Below are 25,631 nucleotides of genomic sequence, written 5' to 3'. Positions count from 1 at the left end.
TAATAATAATAATAATAATAATAATAATAATAATAATAATAATAATAATAATAAAATGATAAAAATAGTATACATTACAAGAATATAAGGAAATAAATAAATAGAGACATTGCACACCTTATTGCATTTATATCCTACAGAGAAAATTTAGTGTGTGAATGAGAGAGAGAAAATTTAGTGTGTAAATAAGACAGGGAAAGATATTTATTGTTTAGTTGAATGAGACAGAGATTATTTATTTATTTATTCATTATTTATTTTGTGCTGTTGAATGCGACAAAAAAAAAAAAAAAAAAAGTAAAATGAGACAGAATAAAATAGTGTTTGAATGAGACAGAAGAATATTTAGTGAGTAGGTGAATGAGACAGATAAGATTTTTTGTGTTGGTGAATGAAAAAAAAAAAAAAGAAGCGAAATGAGACAGATTAAGATTTTTGTGTTGAATGAAAAAAAAAATGTATAAATGAAAAAAAGTGTATAAATGAGACAAAATATTTAGCTTACGAATAAGACAGGGAAAAAAAAAAAAAGTTTGTGAATGAGATAGAGAATATTTGTAGCATTGTCAAATGAGAAAAAAAAAAAAAAAATAAATAAATGAGAAAAAAAAAAACTGAATGAGATAGAAAGTATTTAATTTACGAATAAGACACAGAAAATATTAAGTTTATGAATGAGACAGAGAATATTTGATGTATTGTTAAATGAGACAAATAAAATAAATAAATAAAAATGAATAAAATAGAACAAAGAAAAAAAAAAACTACGTGAATGAGACAGTAAACATTTAGTTAACGAATAAGACAAAGCAAATATTTAGTTTGTGAATGAGACAGAGAATACTTTGTTGCGTTGTTAATGAGAAAAATAAATAAATAAAACAGAAAAAAGCAGTATATAGATGAGACAAAGATTTAATTAACGAATAAGACACAGAAAATATTTAGTTTATGAATGAGACAGAGAATACTTTGTTGCGTTGTTAAATGAGACAAAAAAGATAAATAAAACAGAAAAAAACAGTATATAAATAAGACAAAGAAGAAATAGTTAACAAATAAGACACAGAAAATATTTAGTTTATGAATGAGAGAGAGAAAATAATTAGGTGCGTTGTCGAATGTTGGTTTGTTTACTGTGAGGCAATGGCGGCGAGGCGGGGGCTGCGGGGGGCGCTGTGCCTGCTGCAGCACTACAGCTCGGACAGTGACGGGGACTCGGGCTACACCAGCGAGGACGACAGGAAGAGGAAGCAAGAGTTCACCAGTCCACATGAAAGGAAGAAGAAGAAGAGGCGGCGAGGAGAGGAGGAGGAAGACATGGTGGTGGACACTCCTTTCTCCTCCTCTTCTTCCTCTTCCTCCTCTTCCTCCTCCTCCTCCTCCTCCTCTTCCTCTTCCTCTTCCTCCTCCTCCTCCACTCAGGCAGCTTCCCAGGGCATGTGTGAGCAGGAGCGTGGTGCCTCGGCCGCCCCCCGCTCCCACCCCCCACACAGGTAAGAGGGGAAGGAGTTACTCCCCCCCCACCTGTCATGTCGTGTGTTGTTGTTGTAGTATTGGTAGTTGTTGTTGTTGTTGTTGCAGTAGTAGTTGTTGTTGTAGTAGTAGATGTTGTTGTATTAGTAATAGTAGTAGTAGTTGAAGAGTGGCACCTCCTGTGTAGTGAGTGACACAACCCTGCAAGGTGACACAGCACTCACTACACAACATGTCTGTCATGGTTGGAATGTGTGGACGGCTTTTATAAGGCCACAGTAATTAAATGAATGTTCCGGTGCCTGCAGGATCTAATTCCACAAGGATCAGTCGTGTATGAAGGTATACATGATAGGTTAGGATAGTTTAGGGGAGGTCGGGGGCTGCACCCCCTGGCCAGCAGGTTTTTATTTTTTTTTTATTTACACCATGTGGGGTTTTCACGGGAATTTCTGAGCTAAAGGGGATACTGTTTAGGGCACCTCCTATCTCAAAGCCCACCTGCTAGGAAACCGTTGCCCCGAGTGAGGAAGCCCAACCTACACTCGGATCGTGGACAGGATTCGAACCCGTGCGCTTGGAGACCCCTAAGACCCCAAAGCACGCATGGTTTCACTGTACCATGGCGGTTATGTTAGGTTAGGATAATTTCAGCGAAAATTATCCATGAATTTTTACATTTTCCACATTTTTCTGGTAAAGTTAGGTTAGGTGGATGGTTAGGTTAGGTTAGGATACTTTAGGGGGAGTCTGAGGGGCACCCCCCCTCCCAGCTAGCAGGTTATTATGTTAGGTTAGCAGATAAAATTATCCTAACATTTCCCAAAATTTTCTTAAAAATGTGTTTTTTGCCCTTAGATTGTTCCCCTGGATTGCCATAGCTTGCCTCTTGGCTGGCCCCCCTAAAACCCACAATTCCCCACAGTCCCCCAAGCTTGCTGTGGCTGGTGGGGGGTGGGATGGAGGGAAAGGGGGAGATCCTATTCTGTACTTTTAACGGTTGGGGTGTGAGTGAGGGGGTGGGAGGTTGGTGGGAGGAAGTGTTGAAAGGGTTGGGTTAGGTTGGAGTGCACTTAGGGTGTTAGGTCAGGTAAGGTTAGGGGGGGGGTCAAAACTTTTCAGTGGCGTGGAGAAAAAAAAAAAAAAAAAAAAAAAAAGCATTCTTATAGTCCTGCACACTGTATTAACCCCAAATAATTAATGTTTAAAATACAGAATTGAAGGCAGTTTTACTACAGTTTGGTACAATAATAGATGGTTTTGTTGACCCTGAGGTTGTTGTTCTTACGATTTACAACATTTCCAATAAGTACACCACCTGCCACAAATGAATAACACTGCAATAGGTCCTGGAATGTGCAGTGTGCTGTGCCACAAATGAATAACACTGCAATAGGTCCAGGAATGTGCTGTGTGCTGTGTCTGTCCAGTTTTCTCTAAGTCCAGTGAGTTGCGGAGTGCCATCACACTTGGATATGAGCAGTGCAGTGACTTGCATTTGTTTACTGGTGGGGTTTGTGGGTTGGGTGAGGTTAGGTATGGTTAGGTTTGAGATAGGAGAGAGCTATTGTATTAAACTATAAACATACCTTAAATTTAGGCTTGTAAAGAAAAAGCCACTCACACTCATGTCACACTTACAGAAAATGAAATGCTCACAATACTGTTTGTCATTGCCTATTAACTCACTCTTTCAAATTGACTAACATCTGGCGGGACACAGTTTTTGTACACCTGGCTTAGTGTGTGTTTGGGGGTTAGGTGAAGTAATGTTAGCTTGGGTTAGGTGAAGTAATGTTAGCTTAGGTTAGGTTAGTGTGTACCAAGTGGCAGGGTTGTGAGGTTGGTAGGGTGTGGTGTGGTGTAGTGTGGTGTGGGAGGTTGGTAAGGTGTGTTGAATGAGTTGGGTTGCGTTAGGGGTGTGTTTGGATGTGGTGTGTTGTGTTTTGGGAGTTAGGTTAGGCCATACACCAATACTACTGCTACTGCTACTGCTACTACTACTACTACTACTACTACTACTACTACTACTACTACTACTACTACTACTACTACTACTACTACTACTACTACTACTACTACTACTACTACTCTAAAACCCTGCCATCACCCTTATCTCACCCTGCCATCACCCTACCATCACTTCACCTCACCCTGACCCTGCACACTGCCCCTACAGGAACATCCCTCTGCCGGCCGACCTGCTGGCGGGGCGGGAGGGGGCGCAGCACACAGATGACCCGCAGCAGCACCAGGGTCGCCTCAGGAGCTTCCCACATGAGCGAGGCAACTGGGCGTCCATCTTGTATATCCCTTGTGAGTATGCCAGGAGGAGGAGGAGGAGGAGAGAGAGAGAGAGAGAGAGAGAGAGAGATATAGTTAGTTTTCAGGAGGAGGAGGAAGACATTTGCCTAGCTCTTGGGAGGAGGAGCAGGAGGAGGAGGAGGAAGAGGAGAGAGAAGAGGTATAGCTAGTTTTCAGGAGGAGGAGGAGGAGGAGTACATTTGTCTAGCTCTTGGGAGGAGGAGGAGGAGGAGGAAGAAGAGATTTGTTTAGCTCACAAGAGGAGGAGGAGGAGGAAAAGAAGAGGAGTGTGTGTAGCGCTCAGGAGGATGAGAAGAAGGAGAAGGAGAAGTAGGAGGAGATAGGAGATGTAGCTAGCTCTTGGGAGGAGGAGAAAGAAAATATGTGGCTAGCTTTCAGAAGGAGGAGGAGGAGAAAGAGGAGATGTAGCTAGCTTTCAGGAGGAGGAGGAGGAGATGATGATGATGATGATGTGGCTAGTCGTCCTCTTTATTGTTCAAGGACACAGAGATGCCTAGTTAGGTTTTCAAGGCTACATCTCCAGTGCAGTGTCAGAATGTTAGTAACTCCTTCACTACCATGACGCATTTCCATATTCATTCTGGTGACTATTTGGTGATTTTGTACAGCTTCAGAAACTCATGTGGGGAATTGAAATAGTGAAGACTGTGGCCATTAATCTTCTGACCTCCATACACCCTTTCTAATGTCAATAGAATGGTATTATTGTAGCCAAACTGTCTTAAAATGCCCTAGAAACATGCCAAACTGTCTTAAAATACTCTAAAAACGTCTCCATATTCATATTTGGTGATTTTATATAGCTTCAGAAACTCATGTGGGGATTGAAATAGTGAAGACTGTGGCCATTAATCTTCTGACCTCCATAGACCCTTCCTAATGTCAATAAAATGGTCTAATGGTACACAAGTCTCAAGGTAAAAATGTGTCCCAGTACTGAAGGAGTAAATCTGTCACTAGAACCTTATGAACGCTCTTCAAATGTATGGATACATTGATAATGGCTGTACTATTAATGGGAAAATGACTCTCTCTCTCTCTCTCTCTCTCTCTCTCACATAGTTATATTATTACAACCTATGAAATATATACTTTGATAAACTAATAATGAAAAATAACTCTCTCTCTCTCTCTCTCTCACTCTCTCTCCCTCTCTCTCTCTCCCACAGTACACCTTGGCATCTATGGTCCAAGTTTCTCCTCCCTGGTGAGTTCGCTTGTGTCCACCTGCCGCCAGCACAGCCTCTCCCTCACCCCCTCCTCTGACCTCCACGTGTCCATCTCCCGCACCCTTGTCCTGCAGCTCCACTGGATCCACCCACTCACTGAGGACCTACGCAGGACTCTCGGATATAAAGCAAGGTGTGTGTATGTGTGTGTGTGTGTGTATTTACCTAGTTGTAGTTTTACAGGGCCTGGGCTTTATGCTGGTGTGGCCCTGTCTCCATATCTACACTTATCCAATTTTTCTTGAAAGCTCTGCACACTCTTTGCTGACACCACTTCCTCACTCAAACTGTTCCAAGTCTCAACACATCTTTGTGGGAAACTATATTTTTTAACATCTCTCAGACATCTTCCCTTCCTCAGCTTTTTATTATGCGATCTTGTGCTTCGAATGTCATATTCTCTCAGGATCAGTGTGTGTGTGTGTGTGTGTGTGTTGTTGTTGTTGTTGTTGTTGTTGTTATTGTTTTAGTTCTTTATGTTATTGGTAGTGTTATTGTTATTGTTATTTTTATCATTAGTATTATTGTTATTATTATTATTATTATTATTATTGTTATTATTATTGATATTATTATTATTATTATTATTCTAGTACTACTACTACTACTACTACTACTACTACTACTACTACTACTACTACTACTATTATTATTATTATTATTATTATTATTCTACTACTACTACTACTACTACTACTATTATTATTATTATTATTATTATTATTATTATTACTACTACTACTACTACTACTACCACTGTCACTAACACCACCACTGTTACACACACACACACACACTTACACACTTGCAGGTTTTCACTGTGGCTGCACGGGCTGAGTGTGTACGTGAACGAGGAACACACCCGCACATTCCTGGGGCTGCGTGTGTGTCAGGGGCGGGCAGAGCTGGACGAGCTGGTGGCGGATGCTGACAAGTGCTTCTCCGAGTACAGACTGCCTCCGTTCTATAAGGTAAGAGGTGCTGACAGTGCTAAAGGAATGTATAGAGGTGCTGAGGGGTGTATAGAGGTGCTGAGGGTGTATAGAGGTGCTGAAGGGTGTATACAGGTACTGGTGGTGCTGAGGTGTGTGTGGGTGTATATAGAGGCATGCTAGTGGGTTTGTGAGTAGAGGTGTGTGTGTGTGGGTGTGGTGAGGGGTGTAAGGTGTGTTGGGGTTGCTGGGATGCGCTGAAAGAGTGTACCAGGGTGTATTGTGAGGCAAAGAGCATGCGTATGGGTGTGTTGAAGAGCTGAGAGGGTGTATTGGGGTGTGTGAGGGTGAAGGAGAAGGCTGTAGGTGTGAGGGAGGGGTGTGTAAAGTGATAGGAAGGATTTGTCAGGGTTTACAGGGGTGAGGGAGTGGTGGCAGGGGTGAGGGAGAGGCTGGAGGGGTGAGGTAAAGACTAGTTAGCGCTCTGTGTCTCTCAGTGGTGAAACTAAACTGATCTTTGCTACTCTCTCTCTCTCTCTCTCTCTCAGGACGGCTCATACCACGCCAGCATTGCGTGGTGTGTGGGGGATGTGTCGGAGCAGCTGCGTCGCCTCCTTCCACAGCTGGAGAACCTGTGTAGCCAATACTTCGCTGTGGAGACTGAAATGCGGACCTTTGACATCTCCACTCTCCTCTTTAAATCGGGACACCGGCTCCATACTTTACACCTTAGATCTCTAGAATAACAATCGTACATACACACACACATGCACACTCATACACACACACACACACACACACACACACACACACTAGTTCTTGTTTGCTGAGGAGTAAGAAAGCTGGTAGTATGTTTGTTGTTTTGTAAGGTTTTTGTGTGTGTGTGTGTGTGTCTGAGTTCATGTATCTGTTTTTTGTCTTCTTGTGTGTGTTTGTAGGGTTGGAATGAGTGTGTGTGTGTGTGTGTTCTGTATAGTGTTTCCTTTCAACTACATCCACCAAACACACACACACACACACACACACACACACACACACACACACACACACACACACACACACACACACACACACACAGTTGGTACAAAAATCTCTCGTTTCATGTTTGTTTGCTTTTCGAAACCTAAGCTATTTGTGTGTGTGTGTGTGTGTGTGTGTGTGTGACTCCCTATTTGTATTACCATGTATGTATGTACGTATGTCTGTGTCTGTCTGTCTGTCTATCTGTTTATCTATCTTTATTTTCCCGAGATAAACTTTTTTTTAATATTGATGCATATGTACTACTACTACAACCACTACTACTACCACAACCACTACTACTATTACAACTACTACTACTACTACTACTACTATTACTACTACTACTACTTAGATAATGTTAATAGTAAGAGAGGATAATAAAAAGTGAACAGTGTATTTATGAGTCTACCTACCTCCTCCCTCTCTGCCCCCCTCTCTCCACCCCCCCTTTCTAATATTAACCCCTTCAGTACCAGGATGCATTTCCGTATTCATTCTGGTGACTATTTGGTGATTTTCTACAGCTTCAGAAACTCATGTGGGGGATTAAAATAGTGAAGACTGTGGCCATTAATCTTCTGACATCCATAGACCCTTAGTAATGTCAATAAAATGGTCTAATGGTACACAAATCTCAAGGTAAAAATGTGTCCCAGTACAGAAGGGGTTAAAATAGTGAAGACTGTGGCCATTAATCTTCTGACCTCCATAGACCCTTAGTAATGTCAATAAAATGGTCTAATGGCACACAAATCTCAAGGTAAAAATGTGTCCTAGTACTGAAGGGGTTAACACTCCAATAATAATGATAAAACAAAAGTGACATTATTAATTGTAAAGTTTTAATTAATTGTGAATCTTATGTTATTTATTTGTATTTTCTTTGTGTATTAATTTTTTTGTCCATTATTCCTCCCTTGTGTTATATTTTGGATGTATTGTGCATGTATTTAATGTGTAGTATTTTCATTTGTGAGATAATTGAATTTTTCTTTTTTTTTATATTTAATACCATGTGGGGTTTTCACAGGAATTTCTGGGCTAAAGGGGTTACATTTTAAAGTACCTCCTATCTCAAAGCCCACCTGCTAGGAAACCGTTGCCCCGAGTCAGGAAGCCCAACCTACACTTTGGGCATGTGATGAGGAGAAAGGGGTTGAAAAGTACCTCAGTCACGGGAATGGTGGAGGGAACCAGAGGAAAGGGAAGACCGAGGGTGAAATAGACGGACGGACTGGTCAAGCTGGCACGAGGAAGCATGACGAGTGGGCAGTTGATCAGAGCCACGAGGGTTAAAAGAGGGTGGAAGTCCATGTTTGCCCACGTCCTGGAGGATGTGGCACAGTGGTAAGGTAAGGTCATTTTCATTTGAGATTCCAGTCCGTTATTCCAGATTTCAGTCCATTTTTCCATCTTTTCCTTCCAGTCGCTACAATTTTTTCTGCTCTGAGTTCGTTTCCAGAGATTCCAGTTAATTAATCCTGTTTTGTTTTGAAGTAAGTGTTTTTTTTTTTTTTAGTTTATTTCATCGTTTTCCAGTTTTCCAGTTATTGTATATTCCTTTTATTTATTTTTTCCATTCCCTTCTGGTTAATATTTTCCAGGCCATGTATTTTCTTGCCTGTTTTTCCTAAGGTTATTTATTTATTTTTTTTCAAGTTTTTGAGTTTTCTGTTGTGCTTTCCAGATAATTTGAGTTTTCCAGTGTTTTCCAGATATTCCAGTGTTTTTTTCCAGATATTTAAGTTTTCCAGTGTTTTCGAGATATTACATGGTTTTCCCAGATATTTAAGTTTTCCAGGGTTGTCTCCAGATATTTGAGTTTTCCAGTGATTTTCTAGATTTGTTCCAGTTTGTGTTGTTTTGTTGTATTTTGTTCAGATATTCAATTATTTTGTGGTATTTTTAAGATTTTTATATTTTATCAGTTTATTTCTTTTCCATTTTTTTAATGTTTTCTTTATTGTACCTTATTCATTTCTTCCTTTCCTTCCTTTCTTTATCAATTTACATCTTACATCTTTCATTCTTTACTTATTTCCCTTCTTTATTCAAACAGCTTTTATCATTCTCTCTCTATCTTTCAGTTTTTACTAATACATTTTATATCTCTTCTTTCTTTATCAATACATAGTTTATATCCTTCTTTTTCTTTCCTTCTTTCCCTCATTATCACACAACTTGCATCATTCTCTTTCTTTCTTCCCTTCCTTCACTAATACAAGTCTTGCATCCTTCTCTCTGTCTGTATTTCCTTCCTTCCTTTACTAACACATCTTGCATCCTTCTCTCTTTCTTTCTTCCCTTCCTTGACAAATCTTGTATCCTTCTTCCCTTCTTTTACATATCACACAGCTTGCATCCTTCTTTCCTTCTCTTTCCTTCCTTCCTTCACTAACACAAACCTTGCATCATTCTCTCTCTCTTTCCTTCCTTCCCTTCCTTCCTTCACCAACACACATCTTATAGCTTTTCTCCCCCTTCCTTTACTAAAACAAGTCTTGCATCATTCCTTTCTTCCTTCCTTCCTTCCTTCCTTTGCTAACACACACACCTTCCACCTTTTGTATCTATTCTTCATGCGTGACTGAGTTGAATTGTCTGTAATGAAGCAGGGTTTAAGGTTCCAGTGCTTCTACTTATGGAATTTTAACCTGTATGTCAGTCAGTGTTCCTGTATTCCCATTTCCTAACATGTACACAGTGGAAGGTCAGGAGAAGGCTAGAATGGAAACACTTCAGGACACTCAAGCTGTACATTTTATACATCAATGCTTACATGACATTAAGTGGTTGTGAATTCTGGTGATAAATGATGAAATATTGATGTGATGGCAGGGAAGGAGGAGGAGGAGGAGGAGGAGGAGCAGAGAGGTGAGGAAGGAGAAGAGGAGAAGAGAGAGCAGAGAGGAGAGAGAGAGAGAGAGAGAGAGAGAGAGAGAGAGAGAGAGAGAGAGAGAGAGAGAGAGAGAGAGAGAGAGTAAAATTTGAGAGAAGAGAGAGGAGAGAATGAGAGAGAGAGAGAGAGAGAGAGAGAGAGAGAGAGAGAGAGAGAGAGAGAGAGAGAGAGAGAGAGTAAAATTTGAGAGAAGAAAGAGGAGGAGGATGAAGAGAGAGAGAGAGAGAGAGAGAGAGAGAGAGAGAGAGAGAGAGAGAGAGAGAGAGAGAGAGAGAGACAAACTCACTCATTATCTATCCACCCACCCATTAATGAAAAAAGAGAAAAAAGAGAGAGAGAGAGAATGAAAGAAAAAAATATATAACACCACCACCACCACCTCACCCAGCACCATTACTCGGGCACCACCTTGTCAGCACCATCTCCTGCACCTTCAGCTCCTTCAGGCAGTCAATGAGGCCAAGGCGAGGCTGTGAGAGGGCCCGGGGACGCAGCACGAAGCACAGTATTGGGGTCTGCAGGAGGAGGGAAGGGGTGAGGGTTAGGGGTGGTAGTGTGAGGTTAGGTTAGGTAAGATTAGGTTAGGTTAGGGTGTGAAAAGGTTGGTTTGAAATAGAATAAGAGAGAGAGAGAGGGACATACCTTATTGACATGGTTGGCGAGGCGTTCGGTGGTGGCAGTGGTGGTCCAGGAGATGGCATGGCCCGGTACAGTGGTGTCCAGGGTGAGTGTGTCGGCCCACACACTGTACACCTTCACTGCATACTGGGAGTGGTAGAAGGCTGGCCCAACTGGGTACAATACTGCAAGGAAAAAAGAGAGAGAGAGAGAGAGATGGAGAGGGAGAGGTGATGGTGGTGGTCAGCATATTGTTTTAATATAGCAATGTTAACCCTTCAGTACCATGTCACATTTCCATACTCATTCTGGTGACTATTTGGTAATTTCCTAAAGCTTCAGAAACTTATGTGGGGGATTAAAATAGTGAAGACTGGCTATTAATCTTTTCAATATCGGGATGTATTTCCATATTCATTCTGGTTAATATTTGTCAATTTTCTAGAGCTTCAGAAACTTATGTGGGGGATTAAAATAGTGAAGATTGTGGCCATTAATCATTTGACCTCCATAGAACCCTTCCTAATGTCAATAAAATCATCTAATCACACCCAAAACTCATGGTAAAAATGCATCTCAGTACTGAAGGGGTTAACATCAACAAAAATAACACTATACAATGTTTTGCCTTCCTTACACACACACTTCACCATATATTTCAATACATCTGTCCCTATCCTTTGGCTAATTCTATCAGCTCTGTAAGGGGACTAGCAACTAAGTGGGCCACTATTCTTTATATTTTTTGTTGCTCTTGGCCAGTCCTCTCTTATATAAAAAAAAAATAAATAAATAAATGAAAAAAATTAATACAACTCACCATAATCCACCCCATACTTCAGGCCGTCCTTCACCACCCAGCCCAACGTGCGGTAGTGATGATACGCTGCATACTTCACCGGGAATCGCGCATCTTGTTGAGTGAAAGCCCGCCACATTTCATCAATAGTCATTTCGTGAGTGGTAGATTCATCCAGGCCTCTCTTCCGTCCCTTATAGCTTTCTTCCGTGCCTTCGTGAGTGAGAACAAGGCATCCGAGGGCGTAGGAGAGGAACATTGCCTCTTCTAGGAGCAGGGAGAGGTAGGTGTCTGTGCTGTGTGCATCTCTGTGCCCCTTTTGGTCAGGAGAAAGCTCTAATATTGTTCTCCAAGGTTCTGTCATCTCTGGTTCACTCAGTACTGATTCTTCTTCTTCTTCTTTTTCTTCCTCTTCCTCTTTTTCTTCTTCAGGTTTTTGTGTGTTTCCTTGTGTTTCTTCCTTCTTTTCTTGGTTTGTTAGTTGTTCCTTGTCTTTTTCATTAATTTTGTTGTGTTTTTCTTTCTCCTCTTCCTCTGTGTCTATTCCCTCTTTTGTTTCCATGTTCTGTGTTTCTTCTTCCATTTCACTCCTTCCTTCCTTCTCTCTCTCCTCCTCCTCCTCCTTTCCTTCACTCGAATCCACCTCCATCTCATTCTCCACCTCTCTCTCCACTCCTCTCCACTCTGTCCTAGTCTCCTTGAACCACTTAGGAGTCTTCAAACCCTCTGCTTCCACCAGCCTCCACTTCTTCCACTCTCTTGGCCTTCCTCTTCCACCCACCACTGCCCCGTGCCCAAAACAACCCTGTGGGGAGGATAGATTATTGGTTAGTATGGAGAGAGAGAGAGAGAGAGAGAGAGAGAGAGAGAGAGAGAGAGAGAGAGAGAGAGAGAGAGAGAGAGAGAGTGCAGGAATGAAGATTAGGAAGAATTGTTTTCAGAGAGAGAGAGAGAGAGAGAGAGAGAGAGAGAGAGAGAGAAAGGGGAAGGATAGGAGCAAAAAAAAAAAAAAATTTTTTCAGAAGAAAGATTACAAAAACACCAACAATTACAATAAACACCACAACACCACCACCACCACGCACATTATACCACAGTGCCTCTGCTTGACTAGGGTCCTGAACAGTGATGGCCCCCTGGCAGTAGGTGGCCTGGTAGTGGCTGCAGGGGGCGTGTGGCAGGGCAGATGGCAGGGCAGGCGGCGCCAGGGGCATGTCTAACTCTTGCCTTCCTTCTTGGCGGCGGTAGTGTGATGGTGGTTGTTGTCATTATCTCATTATCTGTCACAAGAGATTCATATATTACCATACTCATTTTTATCTATATCTTTCTATCACTATCAGAGCTTACATCTACTTGCTATTACTGTTAAATTACTCATCTTACTCATATTTCCCTCAGAGTGTGTGAATATGTCATATTTCGAGAGTTTTTAAAGAATATACCATGCTGACATTTATCTATCTCTTAACTTTCCGTTTATTGCTGTCATAACTTATATCTATTTACTGTTACTGTTAACTCATTCATCTTACTCACATTTCCCTCTCTGACTGTGTGAATGTATGAAATTAAGAAGGTGTTTGATAATTTGGCACGTTGACAATCTTTTCCTTCAAACAGCTGATACTTGTCTCATTGTTTTGGTGGTGTTCATCTCAGCCTCGTGGGTTCTGCCTTGGGGGGAGGGGGGTGGTTAATGGTTGTTATAGTGTTAATTGTTTCTTGTATTCATATTTCTTGGTGTATTTTAGTATTTCGTCATTTATTGTGGTTTATTTGAGAGTAACTTGTGTGACGTGTGTATCTGTGAAGATTTGTAATGTCGATATTTTATTTTTTTCAGCTACCGATGCTTTGATCTTTCGGCTTTACGCCACTTAGCAATAAAAGACAAAACTATTAGATAAATGCGCTTTGAAGGAAAGGGTTTTAAAGCATTAGCACTTTTTTACCATTGTCCAGACATAGGAAACACTTTGAAGTGGTATTAATCAGTAACTAACATATTAACGACTACCTTTATTTGTTCTTATATAATAGTTTGGGCATTTTCGCTATTTCAAACGAAAGAAAAGTAATTTTTAGAAGTCCACCAAACTCAGCTCTCATTACTACCCTTGTCTAACTATGGAAAGTGATCAATGTTTTATTATTGAACAGAAAAAGATGATAAAAAGTGAAGGAAAATTAAATGGTAGGCGGCGGCACAAGGCGGGAAACCACTCGTTATTGATGCCCAAAAAAAGAAGAGAAAAATGTTGCAGCGCATTGTTTAGGAGACTAGCAGAGAATTTGAATAGATAAATAGGAAGATAGATAAATTCTCTTCATTCTGGTGTCTACAAGTTATGGGGTAAGACAATAAATAAGGAGAAATTGGCAGCTGAAAACCGGTATACACAGGGAAAAAACACTGTAGGGAGACAATCACCAACTAAACAACAAGCTGTATTGAAGCAGTCACGATACCAGCGAGAAAAACTAATCAACAGAAAAAAAGATAGATACATTTCCTTCATTCCAGTGTAAAGAAATGACAGAATAACATAGAAATTCAAGAGTAAATGGTAACTTAAATGTGGAGGGAGAAAGAGGAGGAGGAGGAGGAAGAAGAGAGACGGACAGAGAGGAGCAGAAGGAAGGACGAGAACGAGGAGGGAAGGAGGGACGCCGGCTGACAGACACACAGACACGCCAAAATGGAGAAGCCAGCAGTGAAGACCAAATTTACTGAGTGTATGTACATGTGTGTGTGTGTGTTTGTGTGTATGCAGTTAAAGTGTGTGTGTGTGTGTGTGTGTGTGTGTGTGTGTAGGGCACCTGGCAGTGTCTTTACCTGTAATCTCATAGCCGTGTCAGGTAACTCAAGGCTTAATCAGGGACAGGTGAGGTGAGTGCTGAGGTAAAGTCACGTAAGTTTTATTGTATTTCGTGGTTTAGTGTGTTGGGGGATTGATTCTTGTTAGTGGTTTTTCTTTTTCTTTCTTTTTCTTCCATTCGTTGTGGTGGAGGGAACGAGTCTTAAGAGGAATTTCAGGTGTAGTTGTGTTGGTAAGAGAATTGTGTGATAACTGGGTAATTTACGGTGTAATTGTCTTTTTTTTTTACTTATTAGGTTAGTGGGAACATGGTACAATGATCTTTGCTTACTTGATTTGTGGGGAACGTTACAAATATCTTCACTCATTAGGTTAGTGTGGACATGTACAGTAATCTTTACTTGGTTTGTAGGGAACATTACAAATATCTTGGTAGGTTAGTGGAGAACATGGTACAATTATCTTTACTTATCAGGTGAGTTAGAACATGTTATAGTTATCTTTACTTATTAGATTAGTAGAGATAATATATGTTACGGTAAATTTGCAGCTTGAACCAGTATAGCCTATCTTATATTTCTTTTTTCCTGTGTCTAACAAGCTTGGGGACCTGGGAAAGTGGTGTTTTAGGGTGGGGAAACCAAACCTAACCTAACGCAAGCTAAATTCTGTCCTGAAGTTATTAATAATTTCCGATAGGGTAAAATGAGGTTAGAAATGCTGGTAGAAGTGTGATTTAGACCGTGAGAATGTGTATAGTTACGTGTGGTGTACTAGTTCAAACCAATAATACCCATGTTCCAATTATCTTCACTCATTAGGTTTGTGGGGAACACGTCATAATTATCCTTACTCATTAGGTTAGTGCGGAACATCTTATTTTTATCTTTACTTGATAGATTAGTGGAGAACATGTTATAATCTTTGTCAGGTTAGTGTGGGGAACAAATTATAGGCAAGTTAGGTTAGTGGGAATGAGTTATAGTTATCTTTCCTCATTAGGTTAGAGAGGAATGAGGTAACAAGGCAGTCTTCATCACCTCTCTGCCAAGATGTATACTATTCTGTCAGTTGTGTTTTGAACTGACAACTTCACCCCTTCAGTGCCATGACATGTTTTTGTATTTGTTGTTATTATTTGGTGATTTTATACAGCTTCAGAAACTTATGTGGGAATTAAAATAGTGAAGACTCTGGCCATTAATCTTCTGACCACCATAAACCCTTCGTAATGTAAATAGAATAGTCTAATCATACCAAACCCATGGTAAAAATGCATCCCAGTACTGAAGGAGTTAAACCTGTTCACCTTGATACTACTGTTTTTCATTGGGGTGTGTGATGGAGGAGGGGTGGGGACGGCAGGAAGACCACCTAACCTTGCCTGGGAATTTGACCTTTTTGTACCATACCTGTTCTGACTGATTAGTTTGGCTTTGTGATGAGTGAGGGCAGTTTGTCGGCATTACTCTTATTCTCATGAAGGAGTGAAGGAGTTGAGCCTGTACAGTTACCCCAAATGTTCACTTAACACTACTGCCTTGTTGCTTATCTCTCCTTATTCTTTACTCATGATTATTATTCTGACTGATTCATGAGAGGAGTGAACCAGTTAAATTAGTACAGTTTAATCTCTATAGTTACCCAAATGTCCACTTATAATTCTGCCTTGCTTGTCTCACCTTATTTTTTTTATTCCTGCTTATTATTTTGACACTAAGCTTGGATTCATGAGAGGAGTGAACCAGTTAAATTAGTTCAGTTAATTCTCTACAGTTACTCAAATGTCCACTTAACCTTACTATCTGTTGCTTATCTCTCCTTATTCTTTACTCCGGCTTATTATTGTGACTGATTCATGAAAGGTGTGAGTACAGTTAATTCTCTACAGTTACTCAAATGTCCACGTAACATTACTGATCGCTTGTCTCTCCTTATTCTTCACTCCTGCTTATTACTCTGACTCTTGGCTGGGATTCATGAGGGAGGAGTGAACCAGTTACTTGGTTTCTTCAGTACTAGGACATGCTTTCATATTCATTCTGGTCACTGTTTGGTGATTTTCTACAGCTTCAGAAGTGTATGGTGGGATTAGAATAGTAAAGACTCTGGCCATTTATCTTTTGACCTCCATAGACCTTTCCTAATGCAAATAAAATTGTCTAATTGCATAATCATACTAAAAAATCAAGGTAAAAATGAATCTCAGTATTGAAGGGGGTTAAACAAGCCTTCCTCCCTCCTTGTCACTTATCTTTTATTTTTTTACTCTTGCATGTAATTCTAACACCTTTTTCAAATATTTTCTCCCCAGTGACAAGAATTAAGCTTTCCAGTGTCCTGTCAGTCATTTAACTTGTGCTTCACACACTCCCTTCACTCAGAACAACTTAAAATGGCGACTCACCACAAATACCTCCCAAGTCATGCTGCTCTGATGCTCCTCTGGTTTCAAGCCTTAAGTGTCTTGATGCTTAATTAATCTTCCAGCACACTATATGAGTGCTCTGGTAAACTCTGGAACTCCCTGCCTGCTTCTGTATTTCCAATGACTTGACTTCATTTAAGAGAGATTTATCCCTTCATTTTGGCTGACTCTCACCAACCTGTAAGGGGACTGGCAACAAAGTGGGCCTTTTTTATTTTATTTTATTTTTTTGTTTTGTTGCCCTTGCCCAGTTTTCCCTTCTTACACACTAAAAATGAATAAATCTGGATAATATGGCTCTCCTCTCCTCTCCAGGGAAACCAGATATTATTTATTACCCACTTCAACACACCATGGTACTCTATCGGATCTGCTCGGGGGACTGGCATCTAAGTGGCCCTCTCCCCCCCCAACATTTTTATTTTTTTTATCTTTTAATAGTTTTTGTTGCCCATGGTCAGATTTCCCTTCTTAACAGAAATAAAAAAAAAAAAAAAAAACTTATTGATTGACAAGTTGCATCTTCAGGTAAAGGCAGGTAATGTTTTTTTTCTTCCCCTTTAAGACAGCATGACAGTTCTGTTAATTCTGTGGTGTATTAACAAGGTGCTTCCTCCACAGCTGAGAAGGTGCTGTGTTTCCACGGACCGCTGATCTACGAGGCAAAGTGTCTGAAGGTGCAGGTGAAGGACAAACAGGTCAAGTATTTCATTCACTATGCTGGCTGGAACAAAAAGTGAGTGTGCTGGGTGGCTGTGGTGAGTAGTGGTAGTGGTAGTAGTAGTGGTAGTGGTGGTAGTAGTAGTAGTAGTAGTAGTAGTAGTAGTAGTAGTAATTGTAGTAGTAGTGGTAATAGTAATAGTGGTAGTAGTAGTAGTAATAATAATAGTAGTAGTAGTAGTAGTAGTAGTAGTAGTAGTAGTAGTAGTAGCAGTAGTGGTAGCAATAGCAGTAGTAGTTAATGTGTGGTATTTCATGGTTTTATATTTTCTGAATAGTGAAAAGAAATCACTAACTAAGGACTTGATGGCTTCTTGCAGCTTCCCTTCCTCTCATTCCTACATTTGAGTTAGTTGGAGTTACTTGTGTAGTGCAGAAAGATGGAATAATTTGGCTGCAGGTGACTCAAAGCATGGAAAGGATGAAAAAAGTGACAAACTATTACAAGGAGGGAGTTTGAAGTGACAGTACTAATGGTGGTGGTTTGGTGTGTGTTGCAGCTGGGACGAGTGGGTGCCAGAGAGCAGAGTGTTGAAGCTCAGTGATGCAAACATTAGCAGACAGAAAGACCTCCAGCGTGCTCATGAAGCCTCCCTGTAAGTGTGTGTGTGTGTGTGTGTTTACCTAGTTGTAGTTTTACAGGGCCTGAGCTTTATGCTCGTGTGGCCCCGTCTCCATATCTTACTTTAAAAGTATGCACACTCATTGCTGACACCACTTCCTCACTCAAACTGTTTGCGGGAAACTAAATTTTTTAACATCTCTCAGACATCTTCCCTTGCTCAGTTTCTTACTATGCGATCTTGTGCTTCTAATGTCATATTCTTCTCTCAGGATTAGTTTCTCATTCCGTTAATCAATTTATAAACTTGTATCAGATCCCCTCTCTCTCTTTGTTCCAGGGTTGGTAGATCCATAGTCTTTAGTCTCTCCTCATATGTCATCCCTTTAAATTCTGGAACCATTCTTGTAGCCATTTTTTGTAGTCTCTCCAATTTCCTTATGTGTTTTTTTTTTATGGGGGGTCCATACAACTCCTGCATATTCCAATCTAGGTCTTATTATAGTACTTATCAATTTCTTCATCATTTCTTTGTCCATATAGTGAAATGCTAATCCAATATTCCTTAGCAAATTATACGTCTCTGAAAATTCTATCAATATGGCTTACCGGTTGATTGTTTTCTTCCATTGTCACTCCCAAGTCCTTTTCCTTTTTCACTTTTTCTAGTTCTACTCCATCTCCCATCTTATAGATTCCCACAGGTCGTCTTTCACTCTTTCCCATTTCCATGACATGGCTTTTGTCCACATTGAATTCCATTTCCCACTTTTTACTCCATTTCCAGATCTTGTTTAAGTCTTCCTGTAGTATTTCACAATCCTCTTTTTGTTTAATGACTCTGCACAGTTTTGCATCGTCCGCAAACAGATTTATGTAGCTGTTCACTCCCTCTGGCATGTCGTTTATATATATATGAGAAAAGTAGTGTGTGTGAGTTTAGCTAATCTTACATCTGCGTGTTTCTCAATTTTTTATTTATTTTGCTCTCTCTCTCTCTCTCTCTCTCTCTCTCTCTCTCTCTCTCTCTCTCTCTCTCTCTCTCTCTCTCTCTCTCTCTCTCTCTCTCTCTCTCTCTCTCTCTCTCTCTCTCTCTCTCTAAGCTCCACAAAACTTAAAAATCTAATGAAGATTTAAAACGTTCCACCGCCACCACCACCACCACCACCACCACAGGAGGAACAAAAAATCCAAGAAGGAGAAGAAGAAATTCCCGAAGGAGCTGGGGAAGGAAGGCAGCGGCAGCACCACCACCACCACCACCACCGCCCCAGGAACACCAGCACCAACAGGCACCACCACACCGGGGGGCACCACCACCCCCGCCACTGCCTCCTCCTCCACTACCACCACCACCTTGGGTTCAGGCGCTGGTGATGACTCTCGCTCCTCCACGCCAAGCACAGACCGGTCCAGCAGTGGTCCAGGGAAGCGGTCCGCTGCCTCCACCCCCACCACACCTGCCTCTGCCCGGGATGAGGCCGACACCAGGAAGAAACGCTCCAGAATGGATAACACTGTGGATACGGTAATGAGAGAGAGAGAGAGAGAGAGAGAGAGAGAGAGAGAGAGAGAGAGAGAGAGATGGGTTTGAGTGTGTGTGTTTGTGTGTGTGTGTTTGCATATAAGCTTGGGAAGAGAAGAGAAGAGAATGGGAGGGAGGTGTGTGTGTGTATATATTCAGGGTGTGTCCATGTTTGTATGTGTATGTACGTTTGTATACGAATTTGTCTATGTAAAACTAACATATAGAAATGAGAGAATAAACACACACACACACACACACACGGAAATAATGAGCTCTGAGCTTGTTCCGTAGGGTAACGTCTCGCTGTCTCGTCAGAGACTGCAGCAGATCAAAGTGAATTACACACACACACACACACAAATTTAACCCCACAACCCACACGCAGGAGGAGCAATTCATGACAGCAGTGGAGGTTCGCGTTAAGCTGCCCGACGAGCTGAAGCCAGCCCTGGTGGATGACTGGGACCTCATCAACCGCCAACGCAAGCTGCCCATCGTGCCCGCCAGAGTCACCGTCGACACCATTCTGGCTGACTACATCCGCGCCAAGACATCCAACAAGAACAACACTCCTAATAAGTAAGCAAGTGTGTTTGTGTGTGAAGGACGGAATGTGTTTGTAAGAGTGTTGGTGTGTGTTTGTGTGGGTTTAAGTGTGTGTGTGTGCTTATATGTGTGTGTGTGTGTTAGTGTCTGTGAGTGTGTGAGGAAGCATTGCTGTGAGATATATACACCACACACACACACACACACACACACACACACACACACACACACACACACTAAGCCAGCCTCCACACACAGGGAGAGTGCAGTGCAGGAAGTGGTGGCTGGCTTGAGGGAATACTTCAACGTGATGCTTGGCACTCAGCTCCTGTACAAGTTTGAGCGGCCACAGTATGCCGAGATCCTGCAGCAGAACAAGGACAAGCAGGCCAGCGACATCTACGGCTTCATCCACCTCATCCGTCTCTTTGGTGAGGTCTTGGTGGTGCTGGTGGTGGTGGTGCTGGTTGTAGGGAGTTTAATAATATTTTTCTTGTTTCTTTTCTTTTTTTTTCAGTTTATTCTCTTGTGTGTCTGTTTTGTTTTTCAATTTTTTCATGTACAAGGTCACCATGTTTTATTTTTCATTCTCTCTCTCTCTCTCTCTCTCTCTGTATGTTTGCTTGTTTTCTTTTGTAGGACGGAATAAAGTTTGAATATCACATGAGAGAGAGAGAGAGAGAGAGAGAGAGAGAGAGAGAGAGAGAGAGAGAGAAAGCGAGCTTATCACTCATTCTCCTTTGCTAGACAGACAGTTGGTAGGTCTATATCAGTACTTAATTTTGTTCATTTTTCTAAACAGGGGACAGGTTTCTAGTTTAATATACTCACTCACACACACTCATTCATTCATTCATTCACTCACTCATACACTCACTCACTCACTCATTCATTCATTCATTCATTCACTCACTCACTCACACTCACTCACTCCATTCATTCACTCACTCACTCACTCATACACTCACTCACTCACCCATCCATTCACTCACTCACCCACTCATTGTTGTGATAGATGTGCTTTTTATTCTGGTCACGTCACACTTCACTCATGTCATCCTTTGTGTTCCTCCTCCTTCAGTATTCAGTAAGTGTGTGGTGTGATAGGTGTGTGTGTCTTCCTTTTCCCTCTCTTTTCTTAGTCTTGTCTTCTTTCATTTTTACTGTCATATCTACCTCCTAGTCTTCTCTTATCCTTATCTTTTCTACTATTATCTTTATCTCTCTATCTATTATCTTTATCTCTTCTCTCATCTTTATCTTTCCTACTTATCAGTCTTCTATATTTAATTCCTCTCTCTCTCTCTCTCTCTCTCTCCTTCTCCCATGCTAAATGCTAATCACTTTTCTTCCCTTTTTTCCCAGCTTTCTTACATGCCCACTGTTACCTACCCACCTTCTGACCTTACCAATAGCAGCATTTTTCCCTCCTCAGCCTCTCTCATGTGCTGTGATGTGTTGTGCCTACCATAGCAGCATTTTTCCCTCCTCAGCCTCTCTCATGTGCTGTGATGTGTTGTGCCTACCATAGCAGCATTTTTCCCTCCTCAGCCTCTCTCATGTGTTGTGCTTACCACAGCAGCATTTTTCCCTCCTCAGCCTCTCTCTTATGTGCTGTTGTGTTGTGTTGCAGTGCGGCTTGGACAGATGCTGGCCTACACACAGCTGGATGAGAAAAGTATCACTCTGCTCAACTTTCACCTCCAGGACTTCCTCAGGTGTGTGACTTGCTTGCTTGTTCCTCCTGCTGTATGGTGTGTGTGTGTGTGTGTGTTTGTGAGAGGCTGCCAGTCATGTCTTTAATTTTTAGATGCTTGTTTTTAATTAGTGTGTGGATGGTTGCTGTTAAGTGAAGGCTGGTGTGTTTTCGTTTTCCATCAAGGCAAAGGGTGTGTATGTGTGTGTGTGAATGATTGATTGATGTGAAAGTTGTGAGCCTTGTCTTCTGGCGAGGGAAGAGAGAGCTGTGATATGTGTATGGGACTGCTAGTAGTTTGTATATGTGTGTGTGTGGGTACATAGTATTAATAGTGTGTTTGTTCATCAGGTTCATGGTTAAGAACCTGGAGACTTACTACAGCATCCAGGACTATGGCGTGGCCCCGCCTGAGTACCACCGCAAGGCCATCAGTTAGCAGCCCGGCCATGCACCAGGTATGGCCTCTCCTGTCCCAGTATTGGCTCCTCGTGTTGAAGGAAGCACACTCAAGTATTCAGAAAAAGCTGAGATGCACTCGAGTATAGTGTATTTCAGTCAGATCCCAGTATGGCAGACAACTGACACATTACAATCTCGGTGGAGAGGAAGGACAAATTTTATTGTACGCAAGATGTACATGGTGTGGTCGCTGGCGAGGAGCGAGGCTCAGTGTGGCAGCCAAGCGGTGACCAGGAACAGCACAGTACAACTAGGACAACCTAGTTTTTTTTTTAGTTTTTTAGTTTTAAGCTTTCTTACCACAATAAATACATGAAAAGAGAGAGAGAGCTCTTCACTTTCATCTCCACTTCACGTGGGACATAGATATTACTCTCTTTGTTTACAAAATTTATTACACGTTAAACAGTGTACAATCATTCTGTAAGTATAAGATCCAGATTTTTTTTTTAAATGATGAATAATATTAACTTATATATTACTAATAATTCATATAGTAAATGCATAACGCATAAGGACTGATTGCAACTCGAGGTGAACCTTTGCACCCTTACATACAATAACATCTAGACGTGGGCCAGACCCCGGAGCCCCACGCTGCGCTGGAGGTGGTGGTGGCGCGGCGCTGGTGCGGCACGTGGCCGCCACTCCAGGACCCAGCCCACTCAGGCGGACGATGGTGGCCAGGTGGTGTTGTGTTGTAAAGGTGACGGTGGTGGTGGTGGTGGTGGTGGTGGGGCGCGTCTGGGCCGTCAGTCAAGTCAGTCCGCTGGGACGTGGGGAGCCGCGGGTGTGGGCGGTGCAGCCTGGGCTACCCCGCACACACACCCGCAGTGACCCATGTCCATCCAAGCACCATGTGGGCGCCCACCAGCTGTTTGCCACACTTAGAATCCTGACAATTCTGAGAACGCCTGGTCCATCTCATCGGCAATGTTCTTATATTTCTCTTTCTCATTAACAAGTTCATCTGTAACAGACGGTGAGAAGTTTACAGCACGGGGCTGCCGCCGCCGCCGCCGCCGCTGCTGCAGCATCGTGCAGACGCTCACGACGTACGTAGAGTGGCAATAATAAATACTCTGGCATGTTTGCATCATGACTCATGAAACAACACATGAACAACTTAAGGCAAATTTTTAAGAATTGAGAAATCAAGTTTGTGTATATCAGGATTGAAATGATCAGATGGCAGAGACTTGACCAATCGTTGCGAATGATTTGGTGATGTCGATTTAACAGGATGTCAAATGCAACTCAAAAAACAAAAGTAAAAGGAATCCTTATAAACTCAAATTTATATAAGCTTTGTGGAAAAAAAAAAAATAAAATAAGGTAACAGGCCAGCTGGGCATAAGAAGAGAGGTGGCGGAAGAGCAGAGCAACAGTGTTTGTTTAGTAGCCAGACAGTTCGCTGAACGTCTGGTCCAGCTCGTCGGTAATTGACTTGTACTTCTCCTTTTCGTTAACCAGTTCGTCTGCAAAGTAAAGATTAACAAACACACGTCAGTTAACACGGCCAGAGAGTTAGTTCCCAGAAGCTGAAGGCCACTGAGGCAGGGCTGAGGTGTGAGTTTGCCGCACGGCCCAAAGGTTAACACAACTACTGCTGCTGCTGCTGCTGCTGCTGCTGCACTGCACTAGTGGCAACACGCTCACCCTCACCCTGACCCGCCGCTGCCATGCATCCACTCGCAGCGCTGCCTTCACCACCGCCCGTCTCCCTGCAGGTAGTAGCTCGGGGACGCTTCCCAGCACGGTGCCTTGGGCACACGTCAGGCAGCGCCTCGGCCACCACCAGCAGGGACCACAGCGGCATGGGGCAGCGGTGTGAGTGGAGGGCTCGGCGCTGACCCACTCGTATTTACAAGAAGCGTTGGATGTGATTTAAAAAGAAAGTTGTCAGTATAAAACCGTACATGCTACATCATCATCACTGCCCACAACGGGTCGAGTGAAGCCTAAGAAACTGTGACTGGCGTTACGAGGAGACGAGTGTTGTTACGGGAGCGCTACAGAAGACCGACAATGGCAGTATTATTGCGGGGGGCAGCCGGGCCCCCCCTTGCCTGCTGGACTGGATTACTGGGGACAAGAGGCAGGCGGCGGTGTTGGTCGTGCCCTGCCTCCACCTGCCACCCCACCGCACTGCTGCTGCAGCCAGTGCCCCTCAAGACCAGGGTGGTAACACAGGGGCTCCAGCAGCACGGGTGGGGACAGGTGGGTCATGGGGCCAAGGGTGAGCTTTAGTTTAGGAGACAGCGGAGGCCAGGAGCTTAAGGTGGGGAGACTGGGGTGGCCGTGGAGCTTCCTCCTGGCCGGTGACGACTATTAGGGGGCGGAGTGAATGACGGAGGGGAGAACAGCAGTCATGGAGGAGGTGGTGGTGGTGGTGGCAGGAAAGGGCAGAGTAGTTATGGACTAGTAGTAGTAGTAGTAGTAGTAGTAGTAGAAGTGGTGGTGGTAGTAGTAGTGGTGGTAGCAGTTTAGTAGATTCGTCAGGATGGAGAGCTCAATAGCCAGACATTTCCGTGAAGGTCTGATCCAGTTCGTCGGTAATGGACTTGTACTTCTCCTTCTGAATGACAAGTTCGTCTGAAAGGGAGAAAGCGGGAGAGACCGTGGTTAGTACAGAGGAAAGGACCAGCAAGTTATGGCAGAGTGCGGAGCAATTCTCAATGGACGGCAGCGGGCGCCTCTAAGAGGAGACGTGACAAGACTCATCATGCACTGCCCGCCACCCACTACTCTAGCACCACGGCCGCCGCCACGCCCTTGAGAATCACTCTGACACAGCATGGTAGACTATTAGTGACTGCTGTTAGTCACACAAAACCCTAAGTCTAAGTAGCATTATTCTAACACATACATATATACACACACACACACACACACCAGCTGACTCATGGTGGTGTGTATGTCTGTGTGTGCCACCCTGGACGGGGCACTGGTGGGTCATGCCACACGTCCCAGTGGGTGGTGAGTCACTAAGGCCGGTAGTGGTGATCAGACTGGACCCGGAGGAAGCCAGTGTTCATTACTCTTTTGTTTGGCTGCGTTGGGACAAGTTGTCTCCCACACCTACACAAGTTACAGGAGCCTCCCATACAAGCACTACGTACTTGCCTCTGGCTAACGTGATGGACAGACAAGTGAATCACAACTAATTACTGCTGCTTGTGTTGTAACAGTAACACTTCACACAATACTTTACAGATGGAAGTGTTCTGTGGGGAGTGAACCTCCAAAGTAATGCAGGGTGTACTGAGGGTGAGAGGTGGTGGGAGTAGCCACCTGTTGGACATTGCTCATCACTTTCTTCACAGCAGCACACTTGCATGAAACACATGGGGAAACATCCGCCACTTGAGTTGCATGCCAATGTGCTGCTGATTACAAAAGTGATCTGTAATTTTCAACAAGGAGTTACTTTCCAGCCAGCCAATTCTTAACCTTTGGATTCAATTAGCATTTTACAAGGTTTCTTTTAGAAGCTTTAAAATTTAATATTAGTGTTCCAAGGTTTTAAATTTAAAGTAGTAGCCTGGTGGCTTTGAAGCTTTGAT

At 42.6% G+C, this 25,631-nt stretch overlaps 4 protein-coding genes and 1 long non-coding RNA gene across 38 annotated transcripts in view; 2 read left to right on the top strand and 3 right to left on the bottom strand.

The window, feature by feature from the left end:
• Nucleotides 1-1,127: 1,127 nt before the first annotated feature.
• LOC123515635 (U6 snRNA phosphodiesterase-like) lies at nucleotides 1,128-7,007 on the top strand. Its single transcript, XM_045274449.1, has 5 exons — nucleotides 1,128-1,496; nucleotides 3,656-3,792; nucleotides 4,971-5,163; nucleotides 5,842-6,001; nucleotides 6,511-7,007. Exons 1-5 carry the CDS (start codon nucleotides 1,147-1,149, stop codon nucleotides 6,706-6,708), a joined length of 1,038 nt encoding a protein of 345 aa, XP_045130384.1. The 5' UTR covers nucleotides 1,128-1,146; the 3' UTR covers nucleotides 6,709-7,007.
• Nucleotides 7,008-10,099: 3,092 nt separating this feature from the next.
• LOC123515614 (tRNA-splicing endonuclease subunit Sen2-like) lies at nucleotides 10,100-11,809 on the bottom strand (the record flags this gene model as incomplete). The annotated part of the gene is made up of 3 exons (XM_045274407.1): nucleotides 10,100-10,399; nucleotides 10,527-10,687; nucleotides 11,323-11,809. Coding segments are annotated over 3 exons (783 nt in total), but the record flags the coding sequence as incomplete, so codon positions are not given.
• A 114-nt stretch (nucleotides 11,810-11,923) lies between these two features.
• Nucleotides 11,924-13,001, bottom strand: LOC123515610. The gene is made up of 3 exons (XR_006677916.1): nucleotides 12,841-13,001; nucleotides 12,387-12,581; nucleotides 11,924-12,106 (listed from the first exon to the last, which is right to left on the bottom strand). It is a non-coding gene; the product is annotated as an uncharacterized LOC123515610 (long non-coding RNA).
• A 712-nt stretch (nucleotides 13,002-13,713) lies between these two features.
• Nucleotides 13,714-23,316, top strand: LOC123515478 (mortality factor 4-like protein 1). Its single transcript, XM_045274081.1, has 8 exons — nucleotides 13,714-14,040; nucleotides 17,173-17,287; nucleotides 17,772-17,867; nucleotides 19,010-19,361; nucleotides 19,747-19,940; nucleotides 20,166-20,338; nucleotides 21,541-21,625; nucleotides 21,955-23,316. Exons 1-8 carry the CDS (start codon nucleotides 14,004-14,006, stop codon nucleotides 22,040-22,042), a joined length of 1,140 nt encoding a protein of 379 aa, XP_045130016.1. The 5' UTR covers nucleotides 13,714-14,003; the 3' UTR covers nucleotides 22,043-23,316.
• LOC123515485 (tropomyosin) overlaps nucleotides 22,137-25,631 on the bottom strand; it is a 46,307-nt gene continuing 42,812 nt past the window's right edge. For 12 of the 34 annotated variants that reach the window (XM_045274287.1, XM_045274294.1, XM_045274317.1 and 9 more), the window contains one exon: nucleotides 22,137-23,543. In XM_045274287.1, the coding sequence (XP_045130222.1) occupies nucleotides 23,461-23,543 (83 nt within the window). In that variant the 3' untranslated portion in view covers nucleotides 22,137-23,460. Of the gene's footprint in view, nucleotides 24,661-25,631 lie in introns of all 34 variants that reach the window. The other 22 variants (XM_045274305.1, XM_045274233.1, XM_045274260.1 and 19 more) reach the window with 4 other exon arrangements.

Source organism: Portunus trituberculatus, chromosome 5, assembly GCF_017591435.1.
Source record: "Portunus trituberculatus isolate SZX2019 chromosome 5, ASM1759143v1, whole genome shotgun sequence".
Classification (NCBI taxonomy): domain Eukaryota; kingdom Metazoa; phylum Arthropoda; class Malacostraca; order Decapoda; family Portunidae; genus Portunus; species Portunus trituberculatus.
Note: the sequence above shows the minus strand (reverse complement) of the source record. Positions and strands in the feature narration are given on the sequence as shown.